General features: G+C 38.0%; 1 protein-coding gene across 4 annotated transcripts in view; it reads left to right on the top strand.

Moving 5' to 3' along the window:
* CPQ (carboxypeptidase Q) overlaps positions 1-26359 on the top strand; it is a 163695-nt gene that overhangs the window by 56928 nt on the left and 80408 nt on the right. For all 4 annotated transcript variants that reach the window (XM_056332648.1, XM_056332645.1, XM_056332646.1 and 1 more), the window contains one exon: positions 2506-2713. In XM_056332648.1, the coding sequence (XP_056188623.1) occupies positions 2506-2713 (208 nt within the window). The remainder of the gene's footprint in view (positions 1-2505; positions 2714-26359) is intronic.

The raw sequence follows: 26359 nt of genomic DNA, 5'->3' as shown, positions 1-26359 counted from the left end.
ACATGGCGTGTTAGTACTAAGACATCTTGTCAGAAGACACAGGTGAATAGATTAATTTAAAATGAGCAGGAACTGTTTCTGCTCTGTTGTTGAATGTAGGGGATTTTTTGAACACTAATACATGAAATTCTCATAATTTTTTTTTTTGTATAGTGTTTGTATTTTTGGAAAGTCTCCTGGTTAACATGCTAGGTATATCCCCATTTACTCCAAGAAATATTAAACCTATGCAGCAAATTTTCATAGTGTAGAAGTGAGGGCAAGGAGGGCTTACCCCCTACCAAAGGACAAAGAGGAAAAAAAATATCTGAATTTATAAGTCTGTGTGAGTTTATCCTGCTCAGCATTATGTGGCACAAGAGATTCTGAGTACCAGGGTAGCTGTTATTTTGAAGGTGAGCTATGGGTCACCTGAACTGCAAAGCTGATGAGAAGAGGCACCGGCATTTGTGTGATCTTCAACTATAAACAACTGTGAACAATAATTTCCTAAAATATTGCCACCTAGTACACAGATCTGTCTACACTCTGAATAAGCTCCCTTAAGACCACGGTAACTGATTTTTAGTATTTTCTTTTCAAATAAACGTTTATACTTATCTACTCTGTGGGTTATGTTATTGATTACAATATGACCTGTTGTTGTTGAGAAGGATTTATTCCTCTAAACAAATAGAATTGACTTATCTCTCCCAGTTTACCTAATCTATATCCTTACAATGTGGATTTCTCTTTCCTCACCACATCTCCTCCAGGAATTAAGTGGCTTTTTCTAGTTTAGAAGACTTAAAAATCCCCAATTTTTTTAAAAATGTTTATTTAAATGTATAACAATATGTGTCTGCTGCTGTAAGTAGGCTCATAGGTGATGAATTTCACATACTGGACATGGTTCTGGGCAGCTGGCTCTGGGTGGCCCTGTTTGAGCAGGGAGGTTGGACCAGATGACCTCCAGAGGTCCCTGCCAATTGCAACCATTCTGTGATTCTGTTATCAATATATGGATAAATAACATTAAAATTTGTAACAGCTGATGTGAAGAATGTCTGTAATCTGGTTTGAAAGCTTCAACTCTTAACAGTTTCTCATAGGGTAGCATGTAGGCAAAGATATGATTGAGCTTTAGAGATTTCCTTCGGAAACTTAATTCACTGGCATTTCGCTGATAAAGTCAGAATTTAGTAACTGAGACAAATAGCATAGAAGAATATTGAAGAAGCCTCAGATGGCTAAATATTGTATGTATTTTGAAAACACCTCTTGAGTAGTGACTGAAACATGGGAATTACAAAGCAGACTGAAATAAAGGGTTGCAAATGTATTATTTTAGCTTACAGATTTACTGCAGAGGATGGCCAATACTGGAGATCTGCTTACTCAGTTTACCCTAATATTCAATGTGCAGTTCTAAGCTTATTTTAGGATTTAGGATGTTGCATTGTATACCAACTGATTTCTGATCATTATTGTGGTATCAGAATTGTTCTCAAGTATCCATTGAGTCTCTCCTCTTGAAACAAAGAGTATTTTTATCCCCCTTTTTTTCCTGTCTGTGAAACAAAAAGCATTTTTATTCCCATTTTGCAAGTGGGAAATGGAGGCAGAGAATGATTTAATATTGGGAGTATCAGTGAAGTTGAGCATAGATTTAGATCCTGATTTCTCTTTTTTCCCCACACGTGGTTTGTTTTTTTTTTCCTGCCGTATCAGGCTTTATATACAACGTGACTTTAAAACTGTTGACTTCAGCTGCAGCTGTAATGCTCAGTACTTCTGTAAGTCAGATCCCAAGATCTCAACAGAAGCACTGGAAAATAAGAAATATGTAAATAATGGCCAAATGTGAAAAAAACATTGAAGGGACTTACTAAGGAACTTGTCCATTAAATCAGATGTGGAGTCACTCACTCCAGTTAGCTCTGCACACAGTGGTGGTAGAAAGAGCCTCTGGAAGGCAAATAATTGCTTTAAATAGTCATGAAACAGTCTGAAGCTTTCTGAGAGGAAAGAAGTCGCTCCATATTGCACTGCAAATGTCAGAGGAACTTTGTGATTATGTTTCGGGTTTCCCCCCCACCCCTTTTTTTTTATTTTCACAAGGCATAGCTATTCAGAAATTGAAGACACTGAAGCCTTACATCTGGTGGTGCATATTTTTCTTCTTTGCGTAATTTGTGTAACAATTGTTGGGGTTGGTGGTTTGTTTTTTAGTTCTTTCATCTACAGGTAGTGGTTGAAATCTTGAGTCTAGTGAGAACAATGACCTAAATAGACCTGACACAGACTAGCTTTCCAGACATAGAGAATGTTAACAGTAAGATATTCTGATTGGTGTAAAAACACCTGATGTTTTTTATCAGAAGGTTTATTAAAAAATCATTACTGTATTCTTTCTGAGAGTCTGCTGGGGATGCTAGAGAAAGTGTTCTTTTTAATAATTCTGTAATAATTATAATAACTTATGGAGCTGCTGTTAACATTGTGTTTTTATTTTTCTTTTCACAGCCCACATACTGGGTGGCAGAATTACCAGCGTGATGTGCCCCGGATTCCCACTGCTTGTATCTCTGTGGAAGATGCTGAAATGATGTCACGAATGTCTTTCCGGGGCACTAAGATTGTTGTGCACCTGAAGATGGGTGCTAAGACCTATCCAGACTCTCCTTCCTTTAACACTGTGGCAGAGATAGTTGGAAGCAAGTACCCAGAGCAAGTGAGTGAGAATATAGAAAAAGAAACTTACTTTTTTTCCCCCCCATATTTTTGAATCACAAAAGCCCAAAGAACAACCCTTCCTAAGAAATCCCTCAAACGAGTAACTCTTATTCACCTACTCTTCTACATTTCAGACATCTCAGCTTTTCAGTCTTTTTCAGGTAGCAGGTTTGAAACCACCAGGCTCAGTTCTAACATACTAGAATATATTTTAGAAAACTGTAAGGATTACCAAGAACAGGAAATTCATCTAAACTGTATACAATTTAACCTTCTCCTTTTTGTTTCCTTGGCTTAAAGCTCACTTTAAATAGTACCATCTGCATAGGCTCACAAAGCTTGTATGTAAGCAGAAGTGAAATCCTAGCACTGGAACGAATATGGTTATTGTTTTAAATAACAAGCAGTAGGTTAAGGTTGCCGTAATCATTTGTGCTTGGGGTTTGCTTATTATTCTGCTAATATTCTTCAAGTGGTTTCTTGATCAGGCAAGTAAACCAGGTTCTGCTGTCTGGAAATAAAATTGTTTGCCTGAGTTTTTCCTCAATATAAAAGTGAATGCAGGATGTCAGCTTAGCTTTTTAGAAGATGTTTATTCTGTTGAAAATCATTGCTGTCTTTAGCAGGAGTTGTATGTGTGTTAGTTTGGAGAAAGAAACCATCTGTGCTAAAAAGTATCTGCAAATTCTGTTTGAACACTAGTTAATCCTAAATTGTTGGCTTCCATTTTAAGAATTTTCTTCTTGCTTTCTCTTTTCTTCCAACCTCTTAGCCAAAAATCATACAAACTGAATTCATGGTGCTGAACAGTTTGTGCTTGGTATGAGGTCTTCTATGTCAGATTACAACACGGAATGATTTTTCTGGCAGTATGGTTTATTGTCAAAATGCTCATGCAACCTCAATTACAGCAGCACTAGAAATTGCTGCTAGAGTACATCTGCTCAGCCATGATTCTTTTCCAAACGTTGTAGTTTTCTAACTTCAATGGAAAATAAGAATGACTATCCCTGTCCTTTAAATGAGGCATAGCTCTTAAAAGATTTCATCTTTTGTGAGGTGGTAGTTCTGTAGGGCTGGCTTATGATGTCTGTTGATCCTCAGTGTTAGAACGAATGTATGGTTTCAGAAGCTTGATCGCTGGGCAGGGAAAAAGTAAAAGTAACTACCCACATGGCTGATTCACTTACATTGCCCACACCTCTGAGTCTGGCTTCATGAAACACCTATTTACCAAGTTAAAGACAATGCCCCAATTTCTTAATTAGGGTACAGTTAATTTAATTTTGTCACCTGAATTTTTAGCCATGCTTCTAACCAGCCAGTAGGCTATCTTTCCTGAGTTATGTTTGGTATATAAAAAAATCGACATTTCAATTGAGGTTATGAAGCGTCCAAATGTAACCTTCAAAGATGTGTTAAGGTGCTTGTCTATACTTGATTTTCTTTTTGCTGTCTTGCTCTGTTTCTTTAAGTAATGAAATGGATTGGGATCACTTCTTCCACTGAGAAGCTCAGTTTTTTGAAACACTGGGTAAAGACTTATTTACAAGCCCCCTGCTGATGTTAATGGGAGTGGTAGTGGACACACTTTGAAAATGTAACCAAGAAACAGAAAAATAAAACAAGTGAATGTTTAGGTTTTTTAGTACTCAGTTCCTCTTGAAGCCTTAATGGATGCTTCATCACACTCATTCCACAGCGTTACTCCGGTAAAAATGGGAACCAGCTAGCTATTTAGGCAATGAAATACATTGCAGACCGACCCAAACTCTTACAATACCTTTTATGCCAAAGTGTTTCAAAATGCAGTACAAATCCAGGGGAATAGAAAGGTGCCATTTCCATGGGCCAAAATTTCAGTGTAAGTTTTGAATTGAAATAAAAGCAAATCTGGATCTCTGAACTCTGGGTGAGAAATCAGCAGCGGGTGGTATTGCTGTTACAAAGGTCTAAAGCAAAACAGTTTGAAATGAAGCTGAAGTCTGTGAAACATGACTGGTCACAGGTATTGCAGCAAATTGCTACTTAAAAAAACACAACTTAATTAAAAATGAGGATCGCTGTAGGATACTAAAGAAGTCTGGTGAGAAGTGATACAGTTTTAGATGTAACTGCACATTAGGCATGTTTATGCTCATCTGTATATTGACCAGAATTTAATATATTGCTTGATTTATAAATAACTCATTAATTCCTCCTGTGAGATTTTAGCATGTTTATTAAAGATAATCACCAAGAACCAAAATATTTGTTTGAAAATTTTATCTGTTGAAAGCATTATTATTATGAGCATATTGTTATGAGATATATTATTGTGCATATAAAAGCATATTATTATGAGAAAAAAATTTACAGTTTTTTCTTACCTTTTTTCCATTTTTAGTTTTTTAATTGACCATCATGTAGCATGTCCAGTCCAGTTCCTCCTTTTTAAGTAATTTTCCCAAGTGCTTTGTGTGGATTCTTGCATATAGCAATGGGTGGGGAAGAAAAAGTAGCAAAATATTAAGGAAAACTGAAAGAAAGTAGTTAACATACTTCTGACATATTTTCCTAAAAGTTTGCTGTATTTTAGGCTTAGTGTTCTTAAAGTCTTGTAATACATGCTTTGTTTTGCTATTGCAAGAAATGTTTGATATATCATCAGAATTGATCCTCAGAATTGTCAAATGTGCAAACCTTTGTTTAGGCACCTATGCTTAACTTCAACACATTTACATTTCTGAATAACTTAAAGCAGTAAAAGAAATGCAATTACTGCTTTGTGAAGCATTGAGCTCTCAGGGATGCTTTCATCTTCAGAAGCGATGATATGGCATGGGTGCAGCAGTCTTGTTGCTTTTTGCCGCAGCTCTGCACCCAAGGCACACAGGTACTTTTGAAAAGTTAACCCCTGATACTTCAGATTTCTCCTCTCCTTTATCCTTTCTGTTTGACCAGCCAGCAGCAGTAAGCAAATGCTTTAGTATCAATTGCTCCAATTAAGAAAAATGGACTTTGAAACCTACTGTAAGTTTAAGCTTTGCACTACCAAATTTTCCGGTGGTGTAGGAAGCATTTGAACAGAAAAGGAAATGGGTTTAGTCATGCTGTCAGTAAAGTTCAGTGTCTCACCGGTGTTTCTGTTCTGTTTATCTTTGTATTATCCCTTCTAAGTTAGTAAAAGGCTGCTCTCCCCAGACAGGACCCTTGTTAATGTCAGAGCGGGCATGACCATGCATGATCTGAGCAGAGACATCCACCAGCCTTGTTCTCAGTCCGCAGGTCCTCATTCAGTGCCTGCTGAGGTCTGAATACCCATATATCCCCAAAGGAGTGAGCCAGTGCCTATAAGATAATGAGTTCAAGATCAAGCTTTTCTTCATATAAGCAGATTGGAGGCACAGGACCAAACATGCTATGGCTTGATGCCTCTCTGAGCTTGGGATCCCATTCTCACAGTGCTTAGGACAGCAGGGAGAGTGGAAAACCTGTAGGTTGTGGAACTTAACATATTTAATCGTGTATGACTGCTGACAGTTGAGCCAAAGAGTTTGTGAAATGAGGAAGGTATGGCAGCAGAGCCTGCTGAAGTCTAGGTTATTGCAGGTTAGACATCTGCAGTCCATTCCTGACTTTTATCGTGGAGGAGGTTTTGAAGCACACTGTTGAACCTGGGACCATGCTGTTAACATCCTTTTGTTCTGTATTGTGTATTGGTGAGATGCTTTATTTAAACTGTGTAAGCTGGTGCTGGAGATTGGTTGACTGAGTAATTCACAAGTTAACTCGTGGGTTTTATTTGAAATTTAGGCAGAGCTGGCAGTAAAAACGTGTTTATCCTCTCATTTTAATACAGATGTAACATGATTGGTCTTAAAGTGCAGAAGCAACCGTTCCCATCTCTGGGGAAATGCTATAAATAACAGCTGTTTGTTGTTAGTCTGGCTTCAGTGTACCTAATATGCCAAAGATGGAACCACAAAATACTTGATTAACTGAAAAGGTATCAAAGTGGATAAAGATATAACCCTTCTATAAGCCTGACTTGCAGTGTTTTGCCATACTGTGCATTTCTTGGTGTGCAGTGCTGTTCCACTTATCTTAGAGTTACTAAGTGATGGGAAAACTGTTTTCTAAGTGCCCTACAAAGTACATACATTTAATGGTTGCTCATTATTCTGTGATCTAGCATAAATACTGTAGAGAAGAAACAGAGAAGCTCATAAGTGGCTTTTTTGGAATCCTGAAGAGCTGTTCCAGGAATTCACTCAACACAGCTTTTTTGCCTCCTGTTTTAATGGAGTGTCATATCTGCAAAATGTACCGTTAGAAAAGTTACTCTATTTTGAACACCACAGGCATAATAAATCATTGAAGAATTTACTGTAGCTCTGAGCCAAGTTTGGGCAGCACTTTGAAAGTAGCAGTCCTAGGGATGACCTAAGAGTGACAGAGATGCTAAGGTAATAGATTGTGATGTTCTTTACCAGTTTGTGATTGATGTAACAGAACCTGTTCTACAAAGGAAATAGCAGCTTATTTACTTTTTCATTATTTTTCCTTTCCTTATTTCAAAAATTGGCCGTGTCTTGGAATTTGTGGTACTGGGCAAAGCTCCAGGGAACAAGAGAACATGAAAATTGTCCAGGCTTCTGAGCCTGTTAGACATTCATGCACATAAGGGAAGAAATAATTTGTAGACGAAAAAAAGACCCCCAGCCCCAGGGGAGGGAAAAAAAAAAAAAAGAAAGACTTCTCTGAAGATGTGTAATACTCGGTATAATGTTGTTTTATGGCCTGGCATCAGTTCTACATATGTTAACAAAATGTCTATCCATTAGCCCTTTGATGTGGCTTCCAGATATCCCTATGTTCAAACTTTATCATGCATACAATAGAGCTTTGAGTAGAAATGTTTTAAGAGCCTGGTGCCATCACGTTATGGCTCCATTATCACATTTTCTCCATGTGGATTGTTTTGCTATTCATTCCAAAATGTTGTAAAGTGCACTTCTGTGAGCCTCTCTTCTGTGACTGTAAGATGATGCCTGTCACTGCTAGAATTTAAGAGAATTGAAAAGAGTTTAAGAGATTGTTATAGAGATTGGGTTTCGAGGGTGCCAGCCTGTTACTTCGTGATAGTGAACTGATGGGAAAGAAGAGGAAGAAAGAGAAATGGTGAAAAAGAAACAAGAGAAAGGGTGAATTAGAAACATTGGCATTGTTAGGAAATGTTGTATTTTCTTTGAAGGTTTTGTATTGATACTTGCTGAAAAAAACGTGTGTTTTATTAGTAACGGGACTTTGCACTATTAATTTGGGGGTTTGTTTTTTATAATGTGTCTTGTGGGAGTGGCAATATTGCCATCATTTGTTCTTAAACAGAGGTCTTGTCATGACGAAAACAAATTAATGTGAAACTGATATGGAGGAATTTTTTTCTTTGTAACTTGACCTTTTTGTTTTTTAACTGCCAGAAAGCCTACCAAATTTTAAGACTAAAGTGCATGCTAAATTTGCGGTGTAAGGCTTGGCAAACCTCCCAAATCTTGAATTTCCCATTTAAAACCCAAAAGCTGACTGAAAGCATTTAGTTGTGCTAGGGAGAACTTGGCAGTAGTTTGCCTTCTGACTCTGAATGACCAATGCAGCCTAAAGTAGGCATGTATTTTGGAAACCTTAGTATCTGTGTATGCAACAAATACATCTTAAAAGTAATTTGTATATATGTGGTTGATGTGGTTAAGGGGCAACAGTTAAAAATCTTTGTAGTACTTAAAATATATGTCTGAAATATTGGTGGAACAAGTGAATGTATATAAGTGGAAGAAAGATTCAAAATAACTTAGATTATTTTCCTGATACAGTTTTGCTGGAAGGCACCAGGTCAGGTTCACCGGTGTAATGTGACCTTTGCAATGTTCAGATATTTTCAAAATGGCTAGATCACATATATAAACGGGCAGCTGAGAGTGAAGGAGAGGGCCGGGGTGGTAGCAGTCTCTGCTGGTCTTGGAGTCTCCTGAAATTGGTGTGTGTCTCAGCTTGGTGATGCCAGAGCAGAGCCAAGGGATGTACTCCACTGGGTCAGCACAGTCAGCAGCTATTTGAAAGGGATCTCCTCTTGCCAGCTGAGGCACAGTAGCTGTCACTGCATGGGAGCTATTGCCCCATGAAGGAAAGATGTATTAGCTTTAGTTGCCATCAACGCCTGGTCTCCACAGGGAGCAGGACCCTTCTTAGAGTGTTCTGGCATGCAACTGGTGATATCCTGTGTTACAGCAGCACCAGGGTGACAGTGACAAGGGTTGAGACATCTAAGTGGCCTTCCTCACTAGAGTCAAGCGGAGTCTGGAGGAATTGAATGCTGCTGTCACCCTTTTATACATGTTCTGTTTGGATTCTCCTGATGTAAACTCCGGCAGTGTGCATTCTGCCTTCCGCCTGAGCTTGGGCATAGATATTGCCACATACACAACAGCTGGCTGCCCACCCCAGCTCCTATCTGTTTTGGAATCCAGGCTGGTATCTGCCCAAAGCTACTTGCTAGACCTTTTCTCTGTGCGCTAGTCTTCAGAGCGTTCAGTTGGGTTTTAAATCCTCTACTTCCTAAACTGCAACCAACTAAATTGTGAGACTACAAATGAAAAAGTAACGTTTAGGGTGCTTGTGCTGTTGGCGAGCAAATTTATCTAAGCATGCAGTTTTGTAGTCCTTTTGATGATGTGAGTATAAGCAGATACACTGTAATATTTTTTCCTCCCACCCATTCCTTTGTCTCTACTCCCACGGAGCAGTTTAAAGAATTACTGTGGGATTTTATTTCAGTAATAATTTACAAATACACATAGGATTTACAGAATGGTTGTGAAAGCTTTTTTTCTCCATATTGAAAAAGTTATCTTCTAAAATTACACTGCATCTTTCTTGCACTCTGATACGCCAGAGTGTCTGAAGGGTAGTCCTGGGTTTGGCAGATGTGATAGTTGCCTGAGGCATGAAGTAAAAACCCACAATATTGAGGAGGAAGGAGGAAAGAAACCATATCATACTTTTCATTATGAATAAGTAGGTGCCAGAAACACTAGTGCCAAGCATTCAAGGATTAGTTTAAAAACAAATTGAAAACAAATTCAAGGATTAGTTTATTCACTGCAGAAATAGTCAAATAGCTGTAGTAGTGTGTTTGTATTTGTTAGGTGCAGACTGTATGCTTAAACATGTACAACACAAGGAGGACTACCAAGATAGTTGTTGCCCTAACGATGATTGGAGTGCTGAAAAAATACCTTTTTTCCATGCAAAGCTAATGGAAAACTGCATGTCTGAGAGTGTGTGTGTTGGATGTAGAGGGCTGTTTGATACACATTCAGAGGTTCTCACACACAGGACTAATGTGGAGGAAGATCTGACTGAGATTTTAGATGGTGGATTGAGCTAACATTGTTAGTGGAGTGGCCGGAAAATCTTAAAAGCAGTGAAATATAAAATGGTCAGGTTGGGGCTGAGGTGAAAGGGGGAAAGAACTTGGTCTCTACTCAGTCCTACTAAGATACTGACAAGATGTTATTCTAAGAAAGGTGCAGTTGCAGCAGCTGTGAGAGATGGTTACTCAAGGAGGTAGCAGAATACCTGGCGGAGTTCATAGTTTGAGTGGGCAGAGACACAGTATTCTTGAGAAACAATGAACCAGCTGCAGAATTGTGGGTACACTTGTTAGGGTTTCACACATTGCATTGCTGCTTTGTGAGAGCAAGGAGTGGGGAGAGATGGTAAAAACGGTAAGCTGACCACAGTTGGCATGATATTTAAGAAAATTTGTCACAATAGCTTGGTTTGCTTTGTTAGCACATGCTTCAGAACGTAAATATAATTAGTTCTTTTTTTTTAATACCATTGTTATGTAGTTTTTTTATACAGTTTCATCAGCCTAGGAGTCCCCTAGGCTTCTGAGACTGTGAAGATCTTGCACTTTGCCTTTGTAGCTTTTTTGCAAATGTAGTCACAATGATGCAATAATATTTATTCTAGTTTGGCAAAGCAAAATACTCTGTAAAGCACGTTATAGCAGTAAAATTTGTCCAAAATAATTGTTAATAAAATGCTAAAGAACTTGTTAAATCTTGATTAAATCAAAGAACGAGTTTTGTTCATGGAGTTTCTCAAATATTGTCAGTACTTATACCAATGGTATACCACGATGTATTTAGAATTTCATTTTGCACAAATACAATTCTGATTTATTCTAACAGGTAAATGGAAATTTTGGACAAACTCCCGATTCATCTGGTTGACTGTGTTCAGTAGTACTTGTTCGAAAAGTCAACTGATTTATGTGTTTAGGACTGAGATCCAGTTTCTTCTTTATTGAGGTTGCAAAGAAAAAAACCCCCATGTTACAGAGTCTTTAACAGAAAATTTATTTTGTTCTGTAGTTTTGCTTTGTTATACGTGCTGAAAAGTATGTTCCTCAAAGTCTGCATTTCCTTTCCCCACTAGTTTTTGTTCTGTCATTTATTCCATAGATTGGTTTACAGATCTGAACAAAAATAAACTAAAATACATATTTTTCTGGTAGTTACATAGTCCCTCGACATCTGATTTCTCTCACAGTGTTTGAATTTACAGCCATCATTGTGAAATATTAGTCTCAAGAACAGTGTACAATGTCCTGGTGTAAGTTACTCGGAAAAAAACTCCTATGTTCATCTAATCATACATACATTATCATATAGAGGTTGAATGGAATAATATCATGATGTAAGATGAAACATTTGGAAATTGTACCAAATCACTGTTTTTTCCTAGAGTGCATATAAGCAAAGAGAAGTAGGATTTTCCTTGTATTTTAAATATTTCAACTCAGCAGAGAAGGATATTAATGCTGGCTCGGTACTTCTGTATCGCTTAAAATTCTGGGCTTTATTTTTTAATTGTGTGCTTGGTCCAAATGATCATTGTGCTTAGTTTCTGCTTTCAGTGATGTCAACTGGACAAATATTTTTCTCATCTCCGTGTGCCAAGTTTAACGTGCTGCTTGTGGGAGAAGATATTTAATGAAATAATATTCCTTCACTGTAATGGAATTTGTTGCTGTAAGCTATATATATATATAGATATATACATATGATAGTTTTAGGACACCACCTTCTGTGGCGTGCTGCTCAGCAGAGTAAGAGCATATTCTGCCATTCCACATGGGAAATGTCTGTCATCCAGCTTCTTGCCAGGAGAGTGATTACTGAGCTCTAAAACGTGATGTCCTCCATCCTCTTCTTTCCCCTTTCAAATGATCAGGAAGAGGACCTAAGGTTACGTGATTCTTTGTGAAGGAAATGAAAAACTATCTTGAACTATTGACAAATACGTTCCTCTCTGTCTTATCTTAAAGCAGATACTACAGCTTGTGGTCTGTTCTGCTTGTACGATTTTGTTTCTTGGCATTGTAAACCTGAAGTCTTGGATTTATGTTCTCCACTTCTGCCTGAGGTCCACTGACCTCAGTTTATATGCTAAAGTGCTCCAGGGATCTGTTCACTTAGCTGGAATTAATGTTCAGATGATACTGTATTTGACTGTCTCTTAACACGTTCTGCAAGTCTTTCTGGAAGACTGCAGCTGTGCATATAAATAGGCTATAGTTAATAAGACTATTTATAGCAAGCCCAAGTCTGACAATTTTTTTCTCATTCATTAAAGTTTCCAACCTTAAAATAAGTTTGACAAAATAATTGGATTGCACCCTTACCCACTAAGTATGGTGCATTTACTTTTCATTGATTTGGTAGTTTAAATTAAAATTGCCTAGACAAATTTAAATGCTGAGTTTCAGGGAAGAGATAAAGCTAAGTATAAAGAAATACAAATAAGCTAGCTTTGATAGGCTGATTAAATTTCAACAAAATTAGTAAGGATAATATTCTAGATTATATGAAAAACACAGTTTCCTGCTAGAGATCAATGCAACAGCCCTCACTTCCCCTGCAAAATACACAGCAAGCTTTTCAGAATGCTTGAGATTATTCATTGTACAAAGTCAGCAATGGTTAATACTCAGATTACTTCCATTTTCATTTGTCTGTAACAGGGTTTCTGTGAATTAAGAACTCCTTGGAGGATGTTCACAGTTGCACTTTAATTTGACCTTCTGAATCTGGTGGTGACTGGACCAGGGTGAAGGAATAAAGAATGTGATTCCAAGTGTTGGCAGGGTCACAAAGATAAAGTACTAAATACTCTGGATGAGAGAGTGGTTCAGAATAATCTTGGCAAATTCATAGGAATCATTAATACTCATCGGGTTGAAATGTGATCTGCTTTTCTTTAGGAAGCAGAAATTGAGTGTACAGTGTGCCCCTGGCAGGGTGGCTCCTAACAGGGTCCTTGCTGTAACTGCTGAGAACAGTTGTAAAGTACTTAGGAATTAGCAGGTGTGGTACAAATTGTGGCATAAAAGTAATGAGATGACATCCAGCTTTTCCTTGGAAGAACTGTAGTGCCTGGTGAGCAAGCGTGTTTTAGACAGATCCACAAGTTGGGGGGTTGAAGGGTCACACTTGAAGAACGTGTTTGTACAGAGATGAATGGAGGCATCTAGACAATCTTTCATTGAGTGCAAAAAGCTCAGGCTCCTGAGAGAGCATTCCATCATTCAGCGTGCTGTAATTGCTGCAGTTTGTTTCAAAAGCCTCTGCACTAAAGAGACGGCTTTGTTTTTCTAATTATCTATGTAGCCTATTTAAAGCTCTTTTAGTGACCTTTCAGCACAGGATTCTGCAATATCACAAAGCATGAATGTTAGCTAATTAAGATCCAGCCAATAATATACAGATGGGAAAATACATAATTTGCATGTTGGTCAAATTAAATCACTTGCTGCTAAATTCAGTTTTGTTAAAGGATAGAGGAATCCAGGTTTGTGTTGGAAACACAAGGAAATTTCATTTTTGTTTTCTAATAGGAGACATTTATTTCCGTAATTGGGAAAAGCTGTGTATATTTAAAGGAAAAACAAAAAAAAAATTCCAAACAAACCTTTCCCTGCTTAACTGAGGATCACTTAATGCATTTAATTAAGATGATCTTTGAAAGCCGCTAAGAAGTTGAAGAAAGCAAGCTAGCTTTTAGTTGTTTAAATCTAGTGGCATTGAAATTGTTTAAATTGCTGTAAATACAGTTTAAGTGGTTTGAAAGAATCTTCTTTGCCTATAATTGCATTTTAATTTAAGTGTGTACATTTTAGGAATAGATAAGAATTTCTTCTGTCAGGGTGGTGCAAAATGATACTAGCATATTTGCAATAATTTAATTTTTCTTCTTTGAGCACTTAGAAATCTCTTGCTGAATCTTTGAAACAGAGAACTGATATTTTTTTTTCTTTTCCATTATCTGAAACAACCTATTTAATTGTGATGTGGATGATAATTGCTAATACCAATTTAAAACTGGGGTATTGAACAAAGCAGAACTAGAGATCAAGGGATTATCTGCATTGTGTTGAATAAATACAGCGGGTTGCTGTATGGATGCAACACTGACCTGGGATGTGGGTGTAGTGACAGTAGGTAGTGTGTCTTACCCATCGTATAACTCAAAGCATCCATCTCTTTATCTCTTGTGGCGTAGAATAAGAGACATCTTTGTCTCCCTCTTCTGTGGTGAACTGGCTGCAGTTGTAAACTCTACCAGAAGATAATCCACAAAAATTATTTATCTGAAACAATTACCATAATGTGGTGCAATTGCTCTAAAGCTGACCTACTGAATTAGTAATTAAGAAACCTCAGTTTATCTAAGGTTTTCTAGACACTACTGTGAAGAACTGCCTTTTTTTTTTTTTTTTTTTTTAGGGCACTCTCCGTTTTCTCTGCAGTATCTCAGGATTAGTCAAACCTTTGCCTCTAGAAGAAAATAAAATGATTTTCTAGTATGGGTTTAACAAACATGCATCTTTAATGATTTTGTTCTGCAGGTGAAATTGGAATTAGTTAGATGTGTGTATCGGTACATAAGATCAATATTTTAAGAAGTGATAAATCTAAAATGTTTATCACAGTCATCTTTGAACCTTGGAAAAGGGATCTGAAATTAACTAGCCTTTTCCCCCAGTTTTTTTACACTCTTTGTTTTAATGCTTTTTGAAAAGAATAAAAATTAAGGAAAAATGGTAGCATAGCAAAATGACTCATACTGTGAGCAAAGGAATGAAATAATTCTGCATCGCTTTTTCACAGGCATAATAAATGGCACAAAAATATTTAATTGTGATGAATAAAAACACTCTGTAGATAACCTACCTATCAGGGATTTATAGAAACAAAGCAAATGTGAATTCAAGATACCATGATGTGACCTTCTGTTTCAGTCTTTGTGTCCTTCACCACTGGAACACTACCCCCACTACAGGTAATGAACTACAGTGCTAAGTTTGCATTGGTGAGGATGCCAAATTTCTAGCTCCCTTCCCCTCACATCCTACCATCATAAACCAGCAACCTTCCCCCAGACGTAATCCACACCATCTGGTTTACTTCAGTCCCTTTTTGAAGTGGTTTGGATAGTCTTTCCTCCTTCTCCCATTTGTTTGAAATTAAGTGCAGAAAGAATTGTTTAGCTGTGTGCTACAGCCAAAATCTTGCACTGTGGCCTGCAGAGTACCAAACGATGGAAACCTTTTTGGTGGTTGACAAAAGGAGTCAGCTGGTGGGCAGGCTGAAGTTTTGGGAAGAGGAAGGAAGTACTTTGCAGGTCTTAAGACTGTGGCCCCTGTGGCTCTTTGGCTCAGCCACGAACAGGCTGTCATTTTGTGGGCCAGGAACATGTTTTTGGATGAAGAGCTGTATTGAAATACCCATTCTGTTTCTTGCTGTCAACCTTATTTATTTTTGTGATGCTTTAACTGTGCACCTGCTCTGCTGTTCCCCTGTTGAGTGCCTGCATGTGTGGTGAGCACACCTACCCCATCATTGCTTGTTTGGACTGAGGCATGCTGACTATGCAATGACAAGTCCTGGGGAAAAGTGAAGGCAGTGGAAGGTGGGGGTTTGTCACTGATTGTTTCTAAAGAGATTTTTCCTCCTTAGTTGACCACTTGATGTAATCTGTGCAGTGCTAGCTATATGAGGCATGTGTATTTGAGCTACAGATTTGAAGGAACTTCTCTCAGGGTTCAAGGTGACCTACAGAGTATTTCCCTCTCTACCCATTATGGTTATCTCGTTTCTGATTTATGTGTTGAAAGGAAATGGGAAAGAGAAGTATTTAGAGAGTAGATTCTCCTTCAGGTATTTATGCGTTATAGCAACTCCAAAAAACCTGAATGTGACTGCTGCTGCTCTGTCCTGAACCTCTCACTCCCAAGCCAAACTACAGAGGGACTACTCAAAGGCTACTATAAGCTTGTCTGACAGAATTTAACTTTCTAGAACTGGCATGGTTGGTGTTCAGACCAGATGATGAGCCACGTGTGTTGCAATGTTAATGGTTAAAAGAGAGACAACATTCATGGTTTCCCGAGTTATCTGCTAAAATGCTTCGAGTCCTTCCTGAAACAGTCCCCATGAGTGGTGATGAAACTTCTGTCATTCAGTTCTCTCTTCCTGCTTTTCAACAACCTCAGAGAATTGTGGGATGAACTGTGTGGGATGGACTCAAGCACCAGGGTGGATGAGACAAGTCTACATATTCTTTCTTCCTCACTATGTATTTCTGTAGTAATGGGACCAAGATCATATTGATCGTGTGCTTAGATAAATCAGTTCATGAATGAAGAGCAGCTAGATGAAGGTGAACTTGACATGGGGGAGCTCTGGTGGGAAAGACAAAAAGACATCCTTCTCTACCCTTCAGTTTTATAGGCCTGTGCTATCTAAAGACAGGATAAAAACCGTACACTCGGTAGGTATGCTCCTCCTGTATGACGGGCCATATTCTAACAAAACTGTTTGAGGAGATGCTACTTCTCAAAGTTGGTCCAAGCCTGTAGAATTAAATTCCTCAGGGAATACGTGTTTTCACCGACCTTCTGTTCCAGAGAGAGGCAGCTTCCTTTGACCTCACTTTTCTCTGCCATAGAAATACAGCAGCATGTACATCTGCAAGCACTATTCCTCCAGCAAAAATAAATAGAACTTTTTAGAAGACATTCCAATACATGTTTTTCTCCCCTTGGAATAGGTTAAAGGACAAACAGTATATGACAGATCCTCATCCTGCAGAATGATACGCTGCCAGTGGGTGTTTAACACGTACTCGTTACAGAGATTGATAGTCGGGGCTACTCTAATACTACAGCTATGAATAAAGATTTCTTTAACTCTCTAGTTTTTAAAAAAATGGCTAAGGATGGATGTAGTGTTAGATTTTAGTCCCTTACTTTGTCTTAAACAGCAGGGAAAGATCAGGCTTTGGGAGTAAGGGGTTCACTTGATTGAGGGGCACCAATCCCATGAAAATCTGTACCTAAAATTTAGGGCCTCCCCCTAAGTGGGGCTAGCTGGTGAGTGAACTGGTAGGTGAACTCAGGATAAGAAGCAGGAAAATGGCACCTGGCTGAAGCTTACTGTTGTGTCTGGGCCGCAGAAGCATTGAGGAGACGTTGTCTTCTTCCTGGCTCTAGCATCTGGACTGATCAAGCACTTGGGACTAAAAATCACTGGGGAGTAGTCTGGCATTTGTATTTCCCCATGCAGGCAAATGTGTGTCCATGGTGGTATACAGCCCAGAGCAGCTGTCCCTGCGAGGGTTCGCTCAAGGGAACCATCAAGTAAAAGAAACCCAAGGTCCCAGTCCAAGTGTTCTTAAGTTCTGCTCTTGGATGACATCATTATTTTGCCTGGGGATTCTCTTGGATTTCATAGTCCTTGTGGATGCCCAAATATTAACGATGCTAGTAAACACTGGCTTAAGCTTAGTTTGCCAAAAGATGCAGTAGGCCAGATCCATGACTCATGATGAGTGTTATCTTTTTTTTTTTTTTTTTCTTCTTCTTCCTTTTCTTTCTTTCATTTGCTGGAAATTAACCAGCTTTTCAAAGACTCAGCGAATACCAAATAGGAGCAGCCTATGTGCTGAGATCCTATCCCAGTGTTCTGCTGACTGCAGTAGTTTTCTGCTGAATGCAAAATCAAGATCTGATGTTATAGCACCTTAATTTTAATGCTCTACATGACTCCACTGTCCATTTTAAAATGTACTCTTCAAAATATCTACAGTTAGTCTGTCGGACTGTGGACAGGTAGGAGACAACTACCAGGGGAAATGAATATAGATGATGAAGTGGATTTTCTCAAGGAAAAAAATCAGACTTCATATCCATTTATTAGAATTTTAACTTTCCCTTCTGCTTGCATCTTCTTTTTCCCAACCAAGCATGTCTCTGAGTGAATGTGGTTTTTTTCTTTACTTCCAATCTCAGGAAGAGGGTTAGGAGGAAGAGATTTCTATTTTTACATTCATGGGAATGCGTTGGTTCAACAATGAGGGGGTTCTGAAGTACCAAGGAAAATGTATTCTAAATTTATTATTATTAACAAAAAACAGAAGTGGTATGTGCTGAGTCCTCTTTTGGTTGCTGAAAGTTTTGTGTTGCACAGCCTGTCTTGCATACTTTTGAGAATAATCGTAGTCTGGAAATACATGTTCTGCACTGAATTAGGAATATTTTTGCTCACTTAAACCTGCTTATTCCAAGAACAGTAGGAAAACTTTGGGAGAAATTTTTGCTGCATAAGATGCTTTGCTTCTGGGTGTGATGGCGCACAAATAATATATATCTGACATATTTGGGTATTGAGTTATATTGTTCTTTGTGATCTAACCAGGAAGATATTCAGTGAATGTTGTCAGAGCTGGGAATGGACCAGAGGACATATATGAAACAATAACTTAAGAGCAACTCACTTTTTCTTGAAATTCTAATCCACTGAGTTTCTTAGTAGAGATTTTTATTTAAATTATATCTAATAACCAAAATAATATGTGAAAATTCTGTTTTGATTAAGGCTTCTAAAGCTATTTACGCAAGGGGCTGTGTGGAGGACAAGGTGCAGTGACTAAATCTGACAGATTCACTTGTTGTTTGTTGGGGTATATTTTTTCTCCCTTGCCTCTGACATTGGTAACCCATGCAGTGTGTTTTCTGCATTATTCTATGTTCAATGAACATACTCTCAGTATTTAACTGTATAGAGAATTCTTTTGAAACCAGTCACACTGTTTTCAGGTTTTTGCTGTGTCTTTTTAAGAATGAAAAATACTGCAATTGAAGGTAGATGATTTACCATCTCATTTGAAAGTGTATGTTAAAGAAGTTCCCAGTGATGCTACACTCAGGAACTCTTCTAAAGATAAAGGAAATTGTTATAATCCTTTCACTAGCTAATTTCTGTATGCTGTAATGGATTGCTGTGTATCCAGGGAAACTTGCTCAAAGGAAAAAAGAGTTTGTGACTTTTGTTTAGAGCATTTTGTGCAGCAGTTACTAGGCTAGACAGAATGATTAATAAATTACTGGTTTAGTAAATTGGAGCGAATCACTTTAGCTGTAACTGAATTACTAGAGAATTCATGCAACAACAATAAGAGGTTTTTACAGTGAAATTAAATATTTTGAATGGTGCTTTTGGTACTTGACAAGCTAATGTACCTTTTTTAATGGATTAAAATCATGTTACTGTGGCTTAGGAGGGGGAGGCTTGGGATATCATACCGAATTAGAATATTGTGGAGCACTAGATTTATCAAGATGCCACAAGTGATTGTGCTGGAGAATTGCATCCCCTTTCATTTTCAATGCAGTTTTAGTACTGGAATCACCTTAGTAAGCTCTTACCCATCCTGCCATGCTGTGATAGCAAGGCTGCAGGATCAGCTCAGTGAAGTTAAACCTGTGCTCTGTGAAGCTGACCAGTGAGGGGAATGAGACCAAGTGGAAAGGCATCACGACACAGTTGCACCAGTGTGGTTTTACCCAGTCTGCTCCAGTTTTAGTTCACAGTGCTGGCAGTGTCTCCATGAAGCTGGGAAAACTGAGGCAGATGCTCAGGAAGCAGCAGTTAGCTTACTTCATGACGGTTTTATACCTGGAGCATCAGACTGGTTTTATTTGAAGAGTCTTTTGATCCTTATTTGTTTTTCCTCCCTGAAATAAAGTGCAAAGTTTCAGTGAAAAGATATAGATCAAGTGTTTCAAGATTCCTAGTAAGCGTCTAATCTAGAATGGTCCTTCTGCCTGTATTTTCCAGGCAGAACAACCAGAGACATTCTGTGTTTTAATTTCTTGACTTGGCTTGTCTCCTTTGTGCTGATCACATTTCCTCTAAGCTTTTAGCAATCTCAGCTTAAGTTCTTTTGTATGTACAGAATACTTAACATATATACATGCCTGTTGAAGGGGTTTTATTGCACATTTTTGTCAGTAGAAAGCAGACTTAATTGTAAACTGTAGTTTTTCTGATACTTCAAGTGAGCAAACAGTTCATACGGTTTACTTCTGCATTCAGCAGTTCCGGCAGAGAAACCAAACAGCCGTATCTGTTTAGACTGCCTCCATTCTGCTGAGCCTTTGTAGCCCTGCCAAAGTTCTCCACATCACTGAGCCTCCCTGTGAAAACCAGAGACCGCTTCACTTTGTTCATGGGGCTGAAAGCCACTCACAGTGTGGGATTTGGGGGCAGAATTCTTTCAAGAATGAATTACACTCAACCAGTTAGAGTCATCAGAGGAGTAAATCAAAGGCTTTGTTTTGACTGGTGCCTGGTCTGTTTTTGCCAATATTATGCTTGGTCAGAAAATTTAAAAGCGCCCCTTAATTAAGTGTGATATTTTTATAAGCAAAAAACAGGCAGAAGAATCTGGTGTAGCTTTCATTCTGTCCTCAGTGCAGGAACTTTATCATCTGAATGGTCCTGGCTTCTTTCTGTTATGTCTTATAATGGACAACAATCATGCTTTAAAAACTGGGTGGGAAGATTGCAGTTTGTATAACATAGGGCTTAAGCAGAGGGCAAAAGATTGTACCTATATCTAAAAATCTGATCATGGAAACAGCTCTGCTTCTATAAATTGTTTATAAAGAATTAAAAACAAAGTGACAGAAATGCAGATGCCATGATATGAAGTGGGCAAAGCAGAATGATTTTAGGGAAAAAATGCATTTTATTTTGTTTTTCAGTTTTCTGAGCATTTGAAAGAAACTGTGATGGAATATAACTTTGGACTACCGAATTATTAGCAAATATCCTTACAAATAACCACTGAGGAAACTACTTTTCATCCCAAAAGAATTTCCAGCATGTTGTGCTTGTAAAACTACTTAGGAGACTTAAGGAGGGAGAGTAGGAATGAACTGTTACTTTCAACATTGTTGAAATATGTTAAAAATTGTGCTGAAATAGTCAATGTTATTAGTTCATAATTATCATTGCTGAGCTACAAAAGTAATTAATTTTTGATTATGAACTTACGAAAGGTTCAATCAAACTAGTGTGTTGCAGGAGTTAGTAATAAAAAGCCTTAGCACCCATTGCTACTTTAAAATCAAAATGTGGGAACCAAAACTGCTTTGCATGTGTTGGGTCAGGCACTCAGACTCTCTGGGAGAAAGGATTTTTTCTGAAAGTGGTCCTGTTAACCTGGGCAACTTTCAGTCTTATTAAAGGGGATAAAGTTAGTTGTATTTTAACCAGTACTGTGTAAATGTTCCATCACACTGAATGTTGGCAGTGACCACATCTGCGACCTCAACTGTTCTGTTGGTTCCTAAGCTACACCAGCTGCAGCTGCGTCACAGCCATTCTTGCCAGTTTTTACGTTCAGATCACTAGGCATCTTGCAATAAGGACTGATAGTCTGAAGCTGAGTAGATGTTCTAGAGGAATGAATGAAATGGATGTAGTGCTTTGGCTTTAGTCTGTGTTGCTGAAAAGGTGCCATCTGTGCTGGTAGAAGGGTAGAATTTCACGGGCACTGAAAACTCTGGGGTCACGTATCCAGTTCTTGCAACCCAGATACAGTTATCCGCATGCAGTTACTGTCTGTGTATTTGGTACTTGCTAAACTTATGGTCCAGCAATAACAGGAGACTGAGTGGTGTTCTTATCTAGAATAAGTAATATGATATTTCTCCTAATTTTGCTGTATTCAGGTAGCTGTAGTTATGTCCGTAGTCTCCCTGGTTTTCAGGACACTTAAATAGAACAACAGAGTAGTTACTCTCCCAAAGATTTTTACAGCTGAAACTGGGAATGAGAGAAGAGTTAAGTGGATGACACATAGGGAGCAATTAAAATACTGCTTTGTAAAAGTTTGGAAGTACAGGTTTTGAAATAAAAGTTCCGGAAGTTCAGAGCAAATACAGAAAGGTGTTTGATGGAAGTGGGGGAAGCTGAGCGATTAAACTCACTAAGAGGATTTTGAGGCATGGAGAGTGATATGGTTGGTCAGTAGAAAGAGAAATCCTTTTACTCATGTTTAACTGAGGAATTAGGAATGTCAGAGAAAAGGAGGTTACAAAGGGGGGGTAACAAAAAAGGGTGGAGAGAGGTGTGAATCACACACACAGGGAATTAAAACAAGAACAACTTCAGAGGATAGTGAGACAGAAGAGACCTAAGTTTTTTAAATCCTGACAGAGAAATTATAAGAAATGGAAGATAGTAAATTTGAGTATCTCTAACTACTCAGCCTTCTGAAACCAAAGTCTATTCTCATAGCTAGGATTTCTTGCAGGCTTATGTAGATCCTAGAGGTGTCTGCCAGTTGTCCTTGTGCTCTCACTAACTCCTCTTCAGATACTTTGTTCTTGATGGTTGCATCTAGATTTAAATTCTCTATACGTAGTATTTTTTCAGCCCTTTCCATGACTAACAGTTTCAAGAACAGGTACTTCCTTTTAATCGCTTTTTTCCCAATTAATACAGAGGCTTTCTGAAACAGAATTTACTGGCGCTGCCACATCACCACATAATGCAGTTGCAAGGATTTGTTGCAATTTAGGTATTTTCAATGGGACTTAATTTGGAAGTCCATCTTTAGCTTTCAATTTTCAGTCCTGCAAAGGAATAGTATTGATTAAAGGAATTCAGTGGAAAGAACACAAAATGTAGGCACAGGATGGGGAATGACAGGGGAGAATGACTGTAGAATAATTAGGTATTTCTGAAGTGAGTGGGTTAGTGGGGAGGGGGACAAAATGTCTGCATATAGTGTGAATAATTGCTTGAGGTAAACTAAGCAGGGAATATTTAGATGGAATATCATGAAAAGCTTCCTGAGAGAGACATTCAGCTGTCTACAGAATGGCCAATCACTTAGCTCCCTGAGCTTCCATGGTTCGTGTTTTAAATGTTTCAGGTGCTGCAAAATACTGACAAGGAGAAAAGTTTGTTGTCATTTTCCATCTCTTCTGCCTCTAGTTTTTAGTCTGGTTTTGGTATTTCCACTATCTTATTAAACAAACTTCTATTTAAAGCAAAACAAATTCCAGTGTATGAATAAATAACTTTTGCACAGCTGTCATCTTATCGGAGAGGCCTTGGGATATGCCCGGTCGAAAGAGGAGAAAGGGTACAGGATTGTGGGCTGTCGTATCCAAATCGCTTGCAGTTGGGAACTGCTGCTTGTACTCAAAGCTGAATTTTCTTTTTTTTTCTTACCCCAGTGGTTTTGGTTTATTTGCAGTCAGTGAACATTACAGAAGCATGTCAGAGCTAGTGAGGGAGGTTTTTGTCTATTTAATGTGGGATTGTTTCTATGACCTGGAAGGTTTGGGAGAAAAGCACAGAGAAGAAACAAAAGTGTTTCTAAAATATCTTTATGTGAAGCCTGCAAAAGAATGATGATTTTTATTTGATAATTGCCCATCCACATAGTAGATAGTGAACGAGCCAAAGTTAGCGGTGACAGAAATTATACAGCTGTTAGGAGAAGACTCCAGTGCAGTTATCTTTATAAGACACTTTGGAACTTGCTGAACTTCTGCTGGCCTTGCACTTACAGCCTTGTACATCTTTGATGCTGCTTTGGTATTCACAATGTGTAGTTAGTGTGTTTTCCTCTTGCTCATCCAATCTTTTGATCTCTTCTGTTCTGATGGCAATTGAAACTAGCCTGGACCCTTTTCAGCAGCTTTTTGGAGATGATGTCTTCCACCTTCTGAAATAATCCATCTTCTCCCAATATACATTTTGGTGAGCTGTTTCTAGGACTCCTTCAAATGCTTCAGTGGTGTAATAAAATCCAAGTCAAGGCAAGGTATTCTGCATTTTAGGGCAATGTTAAGAGTGACTCGTACAAACTGTATGCATTTTGCTGAGTTATGTGAAAGCTACAATGAAATTCTTCTAAAGACAGTTTGTCCAACTTGGGGATAAAGTGGGATCTAGCTGTATTTACATCTAAGCGTCTTACGGAAAAGAGAGATGAATTGACTATCTGCGGCCTAGGAAGTGTTAGATCATGAGGATACTGGAAATTTCAGGACATTTTCTGGATGTTGGTCTTAATTGCTGATTATTTACATGGAAAGTTAATGCATGGAGCATGTTATATAAACCAAAAGAAATAAGAAATACTGTAAACATTGATTGGTTCAGATGGATGCAGCCAGACTAATCAAAACTATATTTAAACTGTGTTAACTGGAAGTGTTTAGACAAGATCTAACAAATTGTTTATTGACTGCTGGAGAGAAGGCTTATATCCAGTTTCAAAGGCTTTTGCACAGGGTCAGAGTTTCTTTATATGTCCCTTCTATAAAAGCCATGAGAAAAAACCTGTGTCCTTCTCTGCTTTCCTGCTCTGTTGATATGAATGTTATTACTTGTACTGATGTCCTGAATACATTGTTTGCTAGTTATCGTATGCGTTCTTCTTTCTTAAAAATGAAGGGGCTCCTACCCTTAGGCATGCTAGTCCAGAAAAAAATGTTTTAGGTTATTGTACATCTTTTACTCAAATGTTGATTTTGTCATCTGTTAGCACTGCCCCCTGCTTCCTTTGTACTTTTATTTGTTTATCTGTCAAAATTATATTAAATCTGCCAAAAACTACATTTTCTTGTTTTGGTATAGAAGATGTTATTTAACATGCTATCTAGTCTACAATTTAGATATGTGGCTAATGCTCAGTTCCTTCAAATACTATAAGAGAACCATCCTTCCAGCAAGCACTGGGAGACAAGAAACTTAAGACCAAACCACCAGGCATACACAATGGCTTCTCTGGCCTGTGGTTAACATAAATAAACCTAACTAGTACTTTCATTTGTAAAGGATACATTGCAAAAGCCCTTGACACTGAAAACTCTATTTTTTTTTTCAGTAAATATATCCAAAAAAATACAAAAAATTACAGTCTAATTAGTAAAATGTGACCATGTTCCTTGTTTACTAACCTGCTGCGCACGGGATATTTCTTGGACTCATTCTCTGTAGAAACTCATGTTTCTCTGGTGAAACTTGCAGTATGTCATGGTAGGCATCTTCATTTTGAGAGAAATGAGCATATTGTCAGTATATGCAGGGAACAGCTTTCTTGGGAATCAAACTCCATACTGCATCAAATCCAATCGTCACCTGCAGATGTAAAGCACACATCTATTACATTGCCTAAAATAAGCGTAACATATGCAAACAGTGCTTTTTAATCAACAAATGATTTCCCACTGTGATAGGGAGAGGGAGGGAATACACAGGGATGATGGAGACATCACTAAACACCGTGGAAGTTATTCAGATGTGATGGATTCTGGGAAACTCCATGAAATAATGTAGTCCTTGGTCATAGGTTCAATTAGAAAAAAAAAAACAAAAACAAAACCAAAAAACAACAAACCAAACCACACTCAGCATACAGTCCAGACACTGAGGATCATGTGGGAGGCAGAACTGGGAGTAATGTATTTTTAGCTCACATTGTTTGATTATCTTTGGTGTTGTGTGTTGTATGGATTAAAAACATTTGTGTTCAGAAGGTCTTTTGTCACCTACATCTAAACAAAACCTGGGTATACTTTCACTGGCATTTCTACCACTGGTCATACGGTCACTGTTAAATATTCCTAATGTGACAGTAATATACTTAGTAATTTCCCTTCTACCGAGAGCCTTGGAAAAGCAGTTTTCTTGCTATGGCTGATTGGCATGAAGAAAATACCATTAAAATCATATATTAGTAGTCTGCAGTCAAGAAATATGATATAGTATGTGGTATATTGTGGGTTTATGAAAATTTGTGTGTAACGTCCTGGATTTAGGGCAAAGGAAAACACTTTGCAAAAACAAGATGCAGAAGCATTGAGGGCAGATATTTTTTTTTTTTACTCCAATACATTGTTACTATTGGCCTAGATCATCTTACCATCAGTATTTTCCCTCAAGTACAAGAAAATGTACTTCTCTGCTTTTAGTGTAATTCTGGGTTCTGCAATGTTATTTCAGAAAAGGCATTTGCTACAAACGTCATGCTAACTGAACTTTAATCTTGTAACACTATTGTATGTGCATGAACTTTCTCATATTGAAAACCGTGTGCATCTCATTTTATTTATAAACTGTTGTTGTTTTAAGTCTTTGATGATCTGAAATTAGATTCTGAAAACTAAAACTTCAGTAACTTGCGGACCATTATAGGGTACTTGAAATGTTACATGTTCTGGTTA

This window comes from Falco biarmicus, chromosome 3, assembly GCF_023638135.1.
Source record: "Falco biarmicus isolate bFalBia1 chromosome 3, bFalBia1.pri, whole genome shotgun sequence".
NCBI lineage: Eukaryota > Metazoa > Chordata > Aves > Falconiformes > Falconidae > Falco > Falco biarmicus.
Note: the sequence above shows the minus strand (reverse complement) of the source record. Positions and strands in the feature narration are given on the sequence as shown.